General features: G+C 45.4%; 1 protein-coding gene across 18 annotated transcripts in view; it reads left to right on the top strand.

The window, feature by feature from the left end:
• Positions 1-249: 249 nt before the first annotated feature.
• MSI2 (musashi RNA binding protein 2) overlaps positions 250-13,383 on the top strand; it is a 251,201-nt gene continuing 238,067 nt past the window's right edge. For 5 of the 18 annotated variants that reach the window (XM_040578294.1, XM_040578313.1, XM_040578283.1 and 2 more), the window contains exons 1-6: positions 251-562; positions 760-800; positions 954-1,035; positions 1,392-1,476; positions 3,469-3,516; positions 5,831-5,872. In XM_040578294.1, the coding sequence (XP_040434228.1) occupies positions 501-562; positions 760-800; positions 954-1,035; positions 1,392-1,476; positions 3,469-3,516; positions 5,831-5,872 (360 nt within the window). In that variant the 5' untranslated portion in view covers positions 251-500. The other 13 variants (XM_040578309.1, XM_040578264.1, XM_040578217.1 and 10 more) reach the window with 6 other exon arrangements.

Below are 13,383 nucleotides of genomic sequence, written 5' to 3'. Positions count from 1 at the left end.
GCGGAGGGAAGGGGACGGGGGACCGAGTGCGTGTGTGCCCGGCGCTGCTCGCCCCCCTCCCCAAGATGTGTGTGCGGCTGTGTTGGCCGGGGGGGGGGGGGAGTGGGCGCGCGCGCGCGGCGGTGACGTCACGGCAGGGCCACGCGACGGCGGCGGGCCCCGCCCCGTGGCGCGGGGGCGGGGAGGGGGGGGCGGGATGGAGGGAGGAGAGGATGGTGGTGGCGGTGGCGGCGGCGGGGGGAGGGAGGGACGGCGCGGCGCGGCGCTGAGCTAAGCCGATCCCACGTGTGACGGATCTGGCTGCTTCCCCAGCGCCTCTCCAGTGAGATCCTCCGGTAGCGGAGGGAGGAGGAGGGGGGAAGGGAAAGGGGAAAGACGAACCGGAGCTGAACCGAGCCGTCGAGCCGGGCCGGGGGGGGCGGGCTGGGCGGGCGGGGGGGGGTTCTCTCAGGGGCTCTCGCTCTCGGCGCGGCGCGGATCGCTGCGGGCTCCGCGCGGCCATGGAGGCGGACGGGAGCCAGGCTACCTCGGGGAGCCCCGGCGAGGCGCAGCACGACCCCGGGTAAGTCGGCGGGCGGCGGGGCGCGGAGCGGAGCGGTGAGGAGCGGGGCGGGGGGGGGACGACCGGCCGGCCGGTCGTCCCCCGCCGCCCCGCTCCTCACCGCTCCGCTCCGCGCCCCTCCGCGCCGCCGTGAGGTGCCCCGTCAAAATGGCCGATCCCGCACCGGCGTTCAACTCCGCTCTCTTCTCTCCCTCCAGCAAGATGTTCATCGGCGGCCTCAGCTGGCAAACCTCACCAGGTACGGACAGCCGCCCCCCCACCTCTCCTCACCGCCCCCCCCCCGCGTCCCGCCCCGCGTGGGCCGCGTCCCGCCGCGCCGGGGCCTGCCCGCACACCCCCCCCCCCCCCCCCCTTCCCTCCGCTGCCTCTCCGCTTCTCTCTCTCTCCGCAGACAGCCTTAGAGACTATTTTAGCAAATTCGGAGAAATTAGAGAGTGTATGGTCATGCGGGACCCCACCACCAAGCGCTCCAGGTAAAACCGCCGCCCACCCGAGTCGGGATGACAAACTTCGCGAGTTGCCGCCCAGGCGGGCGGTTTCCCCCCCTCAGCCCCGGCCCCCCTCAGCCGTGGCCCCCCTCACCTCAGCGCGGCCCGGGGGCGCTCCGCGGGGGGGTCTGTCCGCGCCGCATCCCCGCCAGCCGGGAGGAGGAAACAAAGCGGGAGGCGGAGAGGTGCGGGGCGGCGGGCCGGGGCCTCCCGCGGGGCCGGGGGCGTCGGGCAAGGAGGGGGGGGAGCTGCGATTTATTTTTATGACTTCTGTCCTTGTCGCTAGTTCTCATCACCTCCCCCCCCCCCCCCCCGCCCCTCTCGCTCTTTGTCTCTCGCAGAGGCTTCGGGTTCGTTACGTTCGCGGATCCGGCGAGTGTAGACAAAGTCCTGGCTCAGCCCCACCACGAGCTGGACTCCAAGACGGTAGGTCCCGCGTGGGGCTGCCGGGTCGCGACAGGGACCCCGGCAGGGACCGCGACAGGGACCCGACAGGGACCGCGACAAGGGACCCCAATGGGGGCCGCGACAGGCACCCGACAGGGACCGTGCCCGCAGCCGCCACGGCCGGGGCTCTGCGGGGCGGTGTCAAGCTGTCATTGAGCCGGGGCTCTGCGGGGCTGGGGTTTTCCTCTTTTTATTTTTTTTTTATTTTTCGCCCTAGAGTCTGCTTTCAGCTTGCAAAAAGCGGTCACTTTTTTTTTTTTTTAAATCCAAATTTACCCATACCGACCGATGGCTCCTCCCCCAGCGTTATATTTTATTGAGCGGTGACATTGAAAAAGCTGTAGAGTAAAAATCCAACTTTTTTTTCGTGTTGCGCTGCAGAATGCTTTCTGCGGGGCACTTTCTACTTCTTTTGATTATTTATTTATTGGTGTGCGTGTTTCAGGGGGGGGAATGACTTGCTGTTGTTATCATAAAATCTGCTTCAAGTGTCATTTACCAATGTCATTTTTTGGAGTGATCCCCCTCACCTGCGATGTTGGGGCCCTTATGAAACGCGCACACTAATTTATGGAAAGTTATGCGAGAGCTTGGGAGTAGATGTGGTCGAGAAGCACAAGTCCCAGTTTGTTGTTTTTCCAGAGCTTTTTGCTGCACTCGGTCTCCAGTGGATAATGTAAGGAAAATGCTCGTGAGATTCAGCTGATCTGTTTTTGGTTTGTTTGTTGTTTTTTTTTTTTTTTAAATAAATGTTACATTTGCCTTTTTAAATTATTTTTAAATAAAAAATCCACAAGTGAGTTTGTCCCTTGACCTGATACGGAATTTTCAGTATTGGGTCAAACAAAAGGTACCGAGTGTGTGTAGCTTTAGGCCCTGTTTTTTCCCCCGTTATCAAGGCCATGCAAAAGGATGAAGTTTTGTGCCTCCCAATTTGTTGCAATTTTAAGCCTCAGCAAACCTGGAAGGGGAGGGGGGGAAGGACACTGGTAGAGGTCATTATCGCTTTGGTACTGATCAATGCGAAGGGGGTTTTGTTTTGGGAAGGGAAAGATTGTGTTGGCTTAACTGTCTGGCAGACAGTTTTTGCTGGACATATCGAATGTGTTTGTTGCTGTAACTGTCTTTTATAGTACATATTCTGGATCTTAAAGGTGTTGTTTTAACATGAGCATGGTGTTAGGAGGAAGCCTGTCTCGGTGCTGGAATAACTTGCATGTGCCTGTGTGTATGAGATTATAGTTAAATGAAGAATTAGAAGCAGGGGGCGAGCACGAGTGTATGTTTTTTTTTTTTAATTTACATGTTTAATTTACATGAAAACAAAAAGCCCAAAGCTCTTGTAGAAGCAGGTGGAATCTAGTATTTCAATTCGACCTAAAAATTCTGCTGGGTTTGTCTGAACATGTAGCCTATGCTTTCACATGCTTTAATAATTTGATTTTAAGTTTAATCAGATATGTTAAGATAACTGATTCAACTCTGCTCCTGAGATTAAACTCACCAGACTTTTCCTGTCCAGTTATATTCTTTATGTGTTTTTAAAGATAAATTTAGATAAGAAGAACAAAGGCAAACAGTATCTTGAATGAACGAGGGTTAAAAAAAACCCCGAAAAACAAACCCAAAAAGCAAAACATGGGAGGAAACCCTGTCATATTTCTGACTATAATTAGGTCCTCCCCCAGCTTTTTTCCTGTATCACAGTCTAGTCCCTGCAATGTATTAATTTGCTCTTCTCTGGGGGAGGGGTGAAAAGCTTCACCAGGACAAATTTTGCCTTCAGTTTTGATTGTGTGATAATGATTGAATCAATCTAAGTAAGAAATTGACCTTAAAATCAGTAACGCAGCTTAAAAGTAAGACATAAAACTAGCCAGGTTCCCTTTCAGCCGTTTATTTGTAGACTTATTATAGTAACTGTTCTTTAGTATAACATAGCATTTGACTCTGTTTCAACGTTCAGCACAGGAGGCAGATCGGTTGGGTATTGGCATGGAAACGTCGCTCTTGTTTACAGTTACGTTAAAAGCTTTGTTTAGGTAATGGCCATTCATATCAGAAATAGTATTATAGTCATTTCCTAGAGGACTTGTAGATACAGTAAGTAGAATTGTACCTAACTAACTAATTTTTTTTTGCTAGAAGTTTGGTTTTTCTTTTTTTTTGTTTGTTTGTTATTGTTGTTTAAATAGTTGACAGGGGTATGCAAAAGGTACGGATTTGCCATATTGATTGCTAGCATTCCTCTTCAACTACTGCTGGTGTTTATCCAAAAGGTTTTGTGAAGGAAATTTGAGTTATTTAAGAAGGGCTGTCGCCGTGATGCAAAGAACTTCATGCTCTTTGAACTGACCTTCAGAAATTAATATGTTGCTTTGGAGTTTTCATGGCTCTTCCAACTTTTTACCAGTGGGACTTTTCAGTGATGTTCTTCTGGTGGGAATCATGTTCTTTGAGAGAACTTTCACTTCTGAAGCAAGTGTAGAAGCATGCATACTTGCCTCTGCCTTTGGTTATCGCTGTGGAAAATCCGTACCTGTTGTATTTCCCTAGTAGACAAATGCCTAGTCGGTGCTGAATATGTTTGTAGATAATGTTAATCTCTATGAAAAGGTTAGCTTTCTAGATAAATAATTTTACTTTTTATGCTTTTTGAACAATAAAGTGGCATGTAATCGCTCATTTCTCAGGTATGTCCTAAAAAAGGTACCATGTTTATGTCTGATGTAGACAAATCAGTTTATCGGTTCCACATCAAATGTTTGTGATTTGTCCAAATGGGAAAAATTAATTGAGTAAAACTGCTTTTTAGGAGAGGCCCGTGGCTATTGATCGGTGACGGGAATTTTTATCACCATAGGAATAACAATACCAAATGGAAACATCTCCTTTTCCTAATCAGGGTTAGCTTGAGGCAGGGAGGGAAAAGACCGAACAAAACCCAATCGCAAACTATTGCAGGAGGCCTCTCTTTCTGAATACACCTTAGCACAGTCAGGATTAGTTTCATCAGTTTATTACATAGCCACAGACGGCACTGAAAGCAGTTGCAGGCTGCGCGGTTCAGGTGGAATTTAGTCCTTTAAAACATCCTTTTCCAGACTCTTTATTTAGAACATGCCTGTGTGCAGATGCTGCTAAAAACCAGAGGTGAAATTGACAGCATGTAGGCATTTTATTGCAATCACTTTTAAAGACGATAATGTAAGCTGGGCACTTGTTTAAAAGGCATGATTTTTATTTGCATTCAGCTGTACATCTGCAGCGGTGTGGTTTTTTTTTGTTTTGTTTTTTTTTTTTTTTTTTTTTTTTTTTTTTTTTTGTTTTTGTTTTTAAGTGATTTTTGAATGACAGAGAAGAGTCACTTTTTAAAGATGACCCATGTGGAAGTTGTTTTCAAAATTGCAGAATTAGCATTTTGGAATTGCAGAGTGGACACGCTTTTTAATTTATGCAGAGCAATGGGCGTCAATGCTGCATCATAAAACGGGAGCATGGGGTCAAACAGAGGTTTTTTTCTTCCTTTTTGTCTCTGGTGGCGGGCTTCGTTCAAGAATACTTCAGGCAACTCCTTCATGGAAAAATCTTTTTGAAGAACTTGGTTTCTTCTGGTTTAAGATGCCTGTATGTTTTGTTTGTTCCTTGCTCTCCTCTCTTGCCACTTCTTCCCGTAAGCGCCCCTTCATAGTCTTTCATTGCCGGGATATATTCTTTGAGGGTGAGCAAACAGATCCAATTGGCATATTGTCATGAAGTATAACCTTGTAGTCATTCTAATGTTTTAGTTACAATAATTGAAACGTGAATAATTTGACTTTGCGTTTTGCATCTCTTTGTTTGTGTGGTGTTGCTAGTCAGTTGACAAAACAAAGCAGAAAAATGAAAGGAAAGGTAACCCCAGATGCAACTGAAGGAAGGTGCAGATGTCAAAACCAACAGGTTAAGATCCTGATCAGGAGTGCTGGCTGTCTTTCTGTGCAACCTCCAGAGCATGCAGATGGTGTTTAATGCGCAGTTTGGGTCAGAGGCAGCACCCAGAGACTAATACAGAGCTCCCTGAGCACCAGCGGGGGTTGTTGCCCAGAAGATGATGTAGGTGGTGTACAGAAGAGATGTTTTTTTTCCTCCCTTCCCATCTCCCTCCCCTTGCCAGAACCCCCCAGACAAACCCAGGCTACGATCCGTCCATTCTAGACTAGTTCTAGATGACCTGGTGTGCTATATTATAAGCCTGAGAAATGAGGGATTAATAATTCAGTGACTTAAAACCAGAATAATATAAATTGACAACAAAAGCAATCTTGTTGATTTCCCCTTTCTTTTTCCTCAGATTGACCCTAAAGTTGCATTTCCCCGACGAGCACAGCCTAAGGTAAGTAGGAGGATCGATAATAGGATTTTAGGCACACAGAGAATCATTGTTGCCAGGCAGTTCAGGTTTCAAACAGGGAATTGGCAATGAAAGCTTTTAAAGCCAGAGTGCATGGCGTCTTAAGGGTATCAGCGTATGGCTGTGAAACTACAGGAGAGCTGCTTTGTGTGATATTACGTGTCTCCAGTTTTAACCGCCTCCTTGCAGAGACCCAATCGGTGGCGGCTGGCTGAAAAGCAGAGAGACTTCTCTAGTTCTGGTGGGAGACTGTCGCCGCGTTACTTGCGTTTGTTATGCTATTTTACGCAATATGTTTTGCATGGTGTTTATGAAGAGCATTTGGATTAAGTGCAGACTTCAGGCTTGTTTTGAACTGAGCTTTCAGTTCTGTGGTTGTGATGGATGGGAATATATCTCTGCCTTCATTGTTTGCAAATTTCCTTTTGTATAACTTGAGAGATGTGTTTGGAGACCAGTAAGCCTTGGATAGCAAGTTTCTGATGAAGCTCTGAACTCGTCAGGCCATGGAGTATTCTTTTGCAAGAACAGTGAAACAATGAGCTTTAAGTCTTTTAGCCGATCAGGCTGGCTGGAGAAGTGACCTTCTTCTTCCAGGGCACTCTTGTGATAGCATGGCCAGTTTCCATGTTGGGACAAAGGCGGTGTGGCGATGTGCAGAGGCGCTTGTGTCTGCACGCTTGCTCTGAAACACTGCCGGGTGCCATTTCTTCTGGAGGAGTTGCTTATGGAATAGAAGTGGTTGTTTTCATTAGGCACAGCCTAAAGACCAACAACAGATCAGTTCAAATCCAAATGTGCAGTCAGTTGTATTTGAATTTTGAAAGCTGGAGGCTGAAAGAAAACTTTTGTAATTGACTTTTTTCTTCTCTGGTTTTTGAGAGTCTGTTGGAAGAGCTTAATTAAGCTGGTGTGTGTCACTTCTGTATGCTCTAATCATCTTGGGTTACTTCAGTATTCTGTTAAAAGATGGAAGGACAAGGCTGCAAAATTGTGGAGGCAAGACGATAAGGAAAAAGTGCTTTAAAGTTGGTGGCAGGAGACCACCTGAGCAAGTTAAGCCTCAAAATTTTATTGCATATAGCTCCTCATGAAAACAAGCGGTATAATAGTGCGTGGAACCATAATGTTAAATATTGTACAAAACATGCATTTAGGAAAAACAAATTTAAAAACCCTAGGCATGTAGCAGGAGAGGTGCTAGTGATTTTTTTTGTTTGTTTTTGTAAGAAGAAAAAAAAAGGTGGTGGTGGTGAACAAAACCCAATAGCCTACTTGCAGAATTTTAAACCAAACTAATGTCAAATATTTAGAGGTTCTTTTCTTCATAGGATATATCTGGTATCTGCCTGGTGTGCTTCTGCGCTAAGTAAAGAGTTTATGGTTTGTAGGGTTTGCGGCTTCTCAATTATGTTGTTTCATTAATGGTGTCTTTAAGATAGAATTTGAAGTTACCAGAATTTTGAAGGGTTTCATAATTAAAACTATGAAGATGATCTTGTGCTGTGACTGATATTTCTTTCCCCCTTCCCAATACCTTTTAAAGGTTTATTTACATTTTAAACTGTCTTCAGTTACAAGTTATCTGTTTCTACAGTGTTATTTCTAAAAGTTTACAATGTTTACTACAGAGTTGTTAAGCTGTCCCATGTGATTTCTTCTGTAATAGTTAAAAAAAACAGGGCATGTCTTAGACTGAGGATATTAGCGAGTTAACTTTTCCTGTTAAAGAATGCAAAATCAGGTCATTTTTACAAAGGGGATTTTGTTTTTCTCCACGCAGGGTGGTGGGGTTTTTTTTAGTATTTTATTTTTTGGTACAGACATCTTTCAAGTGTGGGGCAAATCATGGAACGTATGCTGGATTCCACTCTTAGCAGGAACTCACTCTCTCTGGAGAGGTCAGCAGTGTCTGTTTCTGCTTTTTATACACTTGTCCTTTCTAAAGTGTTGGGATTTCTACAAGGCACATGAAAAAAACTTAAGATTGAAAGGAGCCTTATTAGGAAATGGGAGAAAATCAGATGCAATAAAGAACAGATTTTACATCAATTATGACGTATTATTCTGGACAGCATTTCACAATCCGGATTTTTTGTTTTCTGGTTTTTAATTAGATACTGAATTAAGGTTTTGGACTTCAGTTGTTCATTTATCCCAGTTGAGTAACGAATGCTCAGCGTTAAAATGTGACTGTACTTTAGTCTAATTAACTAGCTAATGCTTGGGTCTGTGGATATTAATGGCATTTAATGAAATGTCTCTGTCTCTCTCTAGGTGTGAGGGGAGATTTTTTTTTTTTTTCTCGCCCTCCCTGCAGGTTTCCTTCTTGATATGTTCAGCAAAATGGGGATTGGGCTTTTTTCTGTGATCATACTGGCAGTGACTGGGTGCTGGGGTGGAAGCAAGGCTGCTGCGCGTTCTTCCTTCTTGTGCAGGCAGATCTTCTGGCATGGCTTGCTTCCCTCCATCCATCCCCTTCCTTCGGGAGCCCTTTTGACCTGCCTCAGCACGATTAACTCTTCAGTGGGCAGCGGCTGCGCTGGCTCTGGGACTGTGTTCGCCTCCTTTGCCAGATCACATGCTCGCTGAGGTCTGCAGGGTCACACTCGCTTACTTGTGTGTGCACAATAATTTGCACTCGTTCCTTCCCCCCTTCTGATTCACTTTAATTGGCCAGCTTTCCCCTTTCAAACCACGGCCCAGTAAAATGCTTTCTTTCGGGCTTTTTAAACTGCATCTCCATGATTTGACACCTCTCTGGTGATGCAAATTGGTTGCTGAGCAAGAAGTGGCAGGTTGTAACAGCAGAGCATTCTTCCCTGATTTTCTTAGAGTGACCCTCACGGAAAATCATTGGTGATTGCCTCCAGTGGATTACACCATGATGTGTAATCCTGCTCTCCTTGTGAAGTCTAGGAGGACTTGAAGCCATTGTTTTAAGAAATTTGCTGCAGGGTTTTAACTTGTTGAGGTTCTAGTGTATGGCTAACAGCAAGATGAAAGGAATCTATGTATGCTTTCTCGCGGCTGCTGTTCCTTGATAAAAATCTGTCTTGCTTCCAAGTGCTGGAAGGCGCTCTGTAACAGTTGATCATTTATAACTCTGCTGACTTAAAAAATCCTTAAAAAGCAGCATTGACGGGGGTGTGTATGTGTAGTAATTTTGTACCCCCTTTTGAATATTGAAGACTACAATAATTTGACTTTTTAATATACATAGCCTGTCAGTTCTGACATTACCTGCTATATTAGGTTGGAGAAGCCTTATCAAATTTAGCGTGTTCATTAGATATTTTCAGATGTAAGCAATTTCCTCCCTCAACCTTCCACCGTAGGGATTTATTTAAAGAACAAAGCAAAACAAACCTGAAGAGCAAAAGGACACAGCCTCAGTCCATGAAGAAGCCCCTTGGCCATGAAAATACCTTTGTGTTGCTTACTGGTGTAGAAATTTGGGTGCTTTGTGGTGCAAAGCCATGTATGAAACAGAGGCAGATGAAGCTTCAGCCAAAGTTGACAGTTAGTGAGGCTACCATTGAATTGTATTTTGTGCTCAGGTTCCTTCAGGATAGGACCAAGGTGTCTGTTCTTCCTGGTGCTTACTACAGGGGCATAATGTGTATAGTTGGGAATTGCTCCTCAAGTCAACAAGCTGGAGCTACTTGTAGCAGCATTTGGCAGCATTCATTAGCATTGTATTGTGTATGTGACCTGCTGACTACAGTCTGTATCCTTTCCCTTCAGCAGCTCTTAAAAAGAGCAAGCCAACTGCTGCTGCTAGCTGCTGGAGCTGCTCCTGTGGCTCGCTGGCGTGGGCTGTGCACTGGATGTCCGGTGCCCTGTCTGCTTGTGACCTAGAGTAGAGGTGGCTGTTGTCAGGACTGCGCGTTTTAGTATGGGATCCAGGCTGTGTGGGTTGGGTATGGCATTCTGGTGACCATTTGGTCACAAAACGGCTTTGTTTGGCGCAGGAAGCCTTTTCTCTGACAATCAGTTGGTGATGCTGAATACCGATGTTGTTGTTAGATGTGATCTGTTCTAACAGAGGACGGTGCAGAGCTGATAACCGGTTCCGGCATCTCGGCGCTCCAGTCAGTCAGCGTATCTGCGTGGCGTCCCGTGGCGGTGGGGTAGCTAGTTTCCTGTCTGCCTGGGCACAGGGGCTGTAAGAGGTGTGCATGTGCACAGCTGTTCCTTTGTCGTGGGCAAAACCAGAGTGTCAACAACTCTCATCTGAGTTGCTACTGGTTAAACCCATGTGAAGCTGGCTGTTCCAGAGCAGTAAATGGAGGGCATGCCCTTTTGGAATAACACCCAGGCTAACCTGGGATATTTTTTTTTAAAGCTAACCAGGGGATTTGGATGTCTGATTCCAATTAAGTTAACCGTGAGTAGGGTGTCTGCATCCCATGGCTGCCTGATAAGCGTGAGCCAGAATAGCAAGGATTTTATTCCAAAGCAAGTGATGGGCCTTGAAAATCAAAAGTGCAGTTGTTTCCTCCCCTGCTTCTGCCCGTAACCTCCTCCAGGTTAGTTCCACTACTGCCCATCTTATTTTAAGTATTGGGTGGACTTTGAAGTCTTTTTCAGAAGAATGTGAACTGAACATGCTAGCAGAACTCAGGGTTCTTCCTTTCCTGCTACCCTTCCTTACCCACCAGGCTGTAAAGAGTAGCAAGGTCAGACCTTTTCCCCTATTATTTTTTTTTTCCTCCTTTTTAAATTCCCCTGCATTTGCAGGTCTGGATGGAGTAAGAGAGGAAGTATTTCCTACTTTTGGCATTGGGTATAGATGCGTACCTTGATAATATTGCTGTATCTTCTGCATACAGAGTCCTTACCAGATGGTATTGAGTGATCTTGTTTTGTGATTGATGGCCAGTGCTTGGGCATCTTGTTCAGCCAACCTTGAAGTAGGCCCCTTGTCCAGGGTAAGCTGCCCCAAGAATCTGTCTCCCTGTAGCATTGGGTGGTCCGTTGGAAAAGTTGATGTGTCTTGAGTCTCGGCTAATCAACCAAGGTCTTCTCAGGCAGTAGAGGTTCAGGGTTTTGAAACCCATCATTCTTGGGCTCAGATTCTTGCTCTCTGCGATCTGTTTGAGGCAGAACATGATCTCTCTTCGCGGATGCTGGCAGCTGGGGGAAAAAGTGGCTGTGCAGTGTTCCGTGGAGTGCAGTGAGTTTCGTCAGAAGCAAGAGCTGCACTGGATTTTTGTAATTTTGTTGGTTTTGGAGATGTAAACATTCATTTCTTCTTCCCAACCACTGAGGTAGATTGCTCGAGTTGTCCTTAATCCTCATAGACTCTCTTGTACTTGTGTAAAATGTATGTATTTCCATTGTCGTTGCTTAAGGTCGTCTTTCATGGTAAGAATAGTCCTAACGTACTTTCTTTCCCTTTGACGTACTGCTGCCTAAAAATCAAAATTGGACATTGTCTAACTTGGGATTTTTTGTTTTTGTTTGTAAAGGGGATTCTACATTCTCTGTGCTTTTCTGTGTTGTTGGATTCTTTTTAAAGACGTCTATCAGGTAACTTTTCTGCACCGAGACCTTGCTGCTTGGATATGCCAGGAGAGGGTCCAGAATGAGAGAGGTTAGGGAAATGGAAGAGCAGCGTGCTAACACCCTTGTGCGTTCCTCTCTGCTTCCAGATTGAGTACATGTCGTCTGCAAAGTGCTGAGCCTTTATCAGCCTGGGGGTAGGTCTACTAATGACTGATCTAAAACCATCAAATTCATTTATTTGTCACTGCCAGTGACAGGCCAGTTAATGCTAATGGATTCTTTTTTTAGTCTGTTGACTGGTGATAGTCTCATAAATGTTGTGAAATCCAGAGCATTAAGGCAACTTGTAACTTATTTTTAGAGGAGCGCTATTGAAACAGGGTAACAGGGTGTGTGTAGATCAAGGTATATGTTATGCTGAGAAGTACAAACTCCTCTCTTTTGTGAAGCCGTGCATAGATGTCTTTGCTGTTCCTAATAGTTATTTGACTTTTCAATTGCATTTTAGTGTTCTCTTTAAATGCATTTTGGGTCATGCTATAAAGGGAGGAGAAGCTGTAAATAGAGCCAGTCATCTTATGAAAAAATGGCTTGTATCAGAAAATGATTCATCTGCAGGGCCTGAATCTTCTCTGTCCCTATTGTGGGAGAGAACTTAAGCATATACTTAAGTTGGCATAAGCATGTGGGTAAGTGCTTTGCTGAATCAGGACAAACTAAAAGCACATTATTAAATGCTTTGTTGAACTGTGGAGCATGTAGCAGAAAAAGATTAAAAGATTACTTTGTGTATTTGACAGTACTTTGTATATGGTCAGTCCTAGCACTTCTTTTTTAGAGATAGCCAGTTTCATCTCTCTCTCATTTCCCCCCCCTCCACCAGAGGTTCTTATTCACAAGAAAGTATTAATCTGCTGTTTCCTTAAAGAAGTGATTGCAAGGTCAGTGTAGCATCAGGCTTAAATAAATAAATAAATAAATGTCTAAGCTTAATTTAGTCTCTAGGCCTGCAATCACACATTCTGTTTGCCTTAGTCACTGGAATAATTCTGTGAACGACGTGAGTAGTGTTCAATGTGGCTTAAGGTTTAAGATATTAGTGCTGTAGAAATTGTGGTTTGCTGAGTAATTTGAAAGTTAATGTGAATCTCTGTAGTCAGATCAGCATGCGGTGTTAATAAGTTACTTCTAAACTTTGGCATTTTGCTGCTCTCCTGTTGAAAATACTTCCTTTATGTTTTGAGTGCAGAGAAAATCTGAAGAATGTTAGGAAGCTCTTCTCCCCTGCTTGGTCATTGCTTGTGCCGGGACGTCTGCAGCAGGGTGTATTGTTGTGACTGAGTAGGCTTAAATGAAGTATTAAGATTGTACTCTGCTGGGAACTTTGTATTATAAAGAAGGACCCTGCCCTGCTAGGACTTAAGCAGCTCTACACATGAGGAACAGTTCCAGAGACCTCAGCAAGTGCAACTGAAGGCTTCTGAATATGTTGGTGAAGCGTATGTGGTGAGAAGGGTGAAGGAAAAGAAGTATTGACAGCAGCAGAAAGCGTCGTTCCCTCTGCCCTTCCCTCCCCCCAGCAAAGACTTGCATTAATTTCCCATTGACTCTGATGTACAATAGGGAAGAGGTTTCAAGCTGACTGAGGGGGCAAAGGTCCAAGAAAACTACTGTAGCAAGAGCTGATGCAGAGTGACAGTAATGAGGTGGCCTGGCAGGTGGGAGGGAAAATGGTAGGGTGGGGGAAAGAAACTAATATCTAGTGAATTAAGTAGTTCCCAGGGTTTGAAGTTTTTAAGTCCTGTTGGTTTTATTTTCCTCTGTATGCGCCATACAACTATGAGATATGGCTGGAGCAAGGCCTCCTTGGCTGAGAATGCAGGCAGGATCCTGTCGTAGCTCCAGTGGGCTGGGTTGCAGGGAGTGCTGGTGTTGCCCAGAGGATACGAAATTCCTCTGTAGTGTCCCCAGACCTGTGCTGT

The sequence above is a fragment of the Falco naumanni genome, chromosome 1 (genome assembly GCF_017639655.2).
Source record: "Falco naumanni isolate bFalNau1 chromosome 1, bFalNau1.pat, whole genome shotgun sequence".
Classification (NCBI taxonomy): Eukaryota; Metazoa; Chordata; class Aves; order Falconiformes; family Falconidae; genus Falco; species Falco naumanni.
Note: the sequence above shows the minus strand (reverse complement) of the source record. Positions and strands in the feature narration are given on the sequence as shown.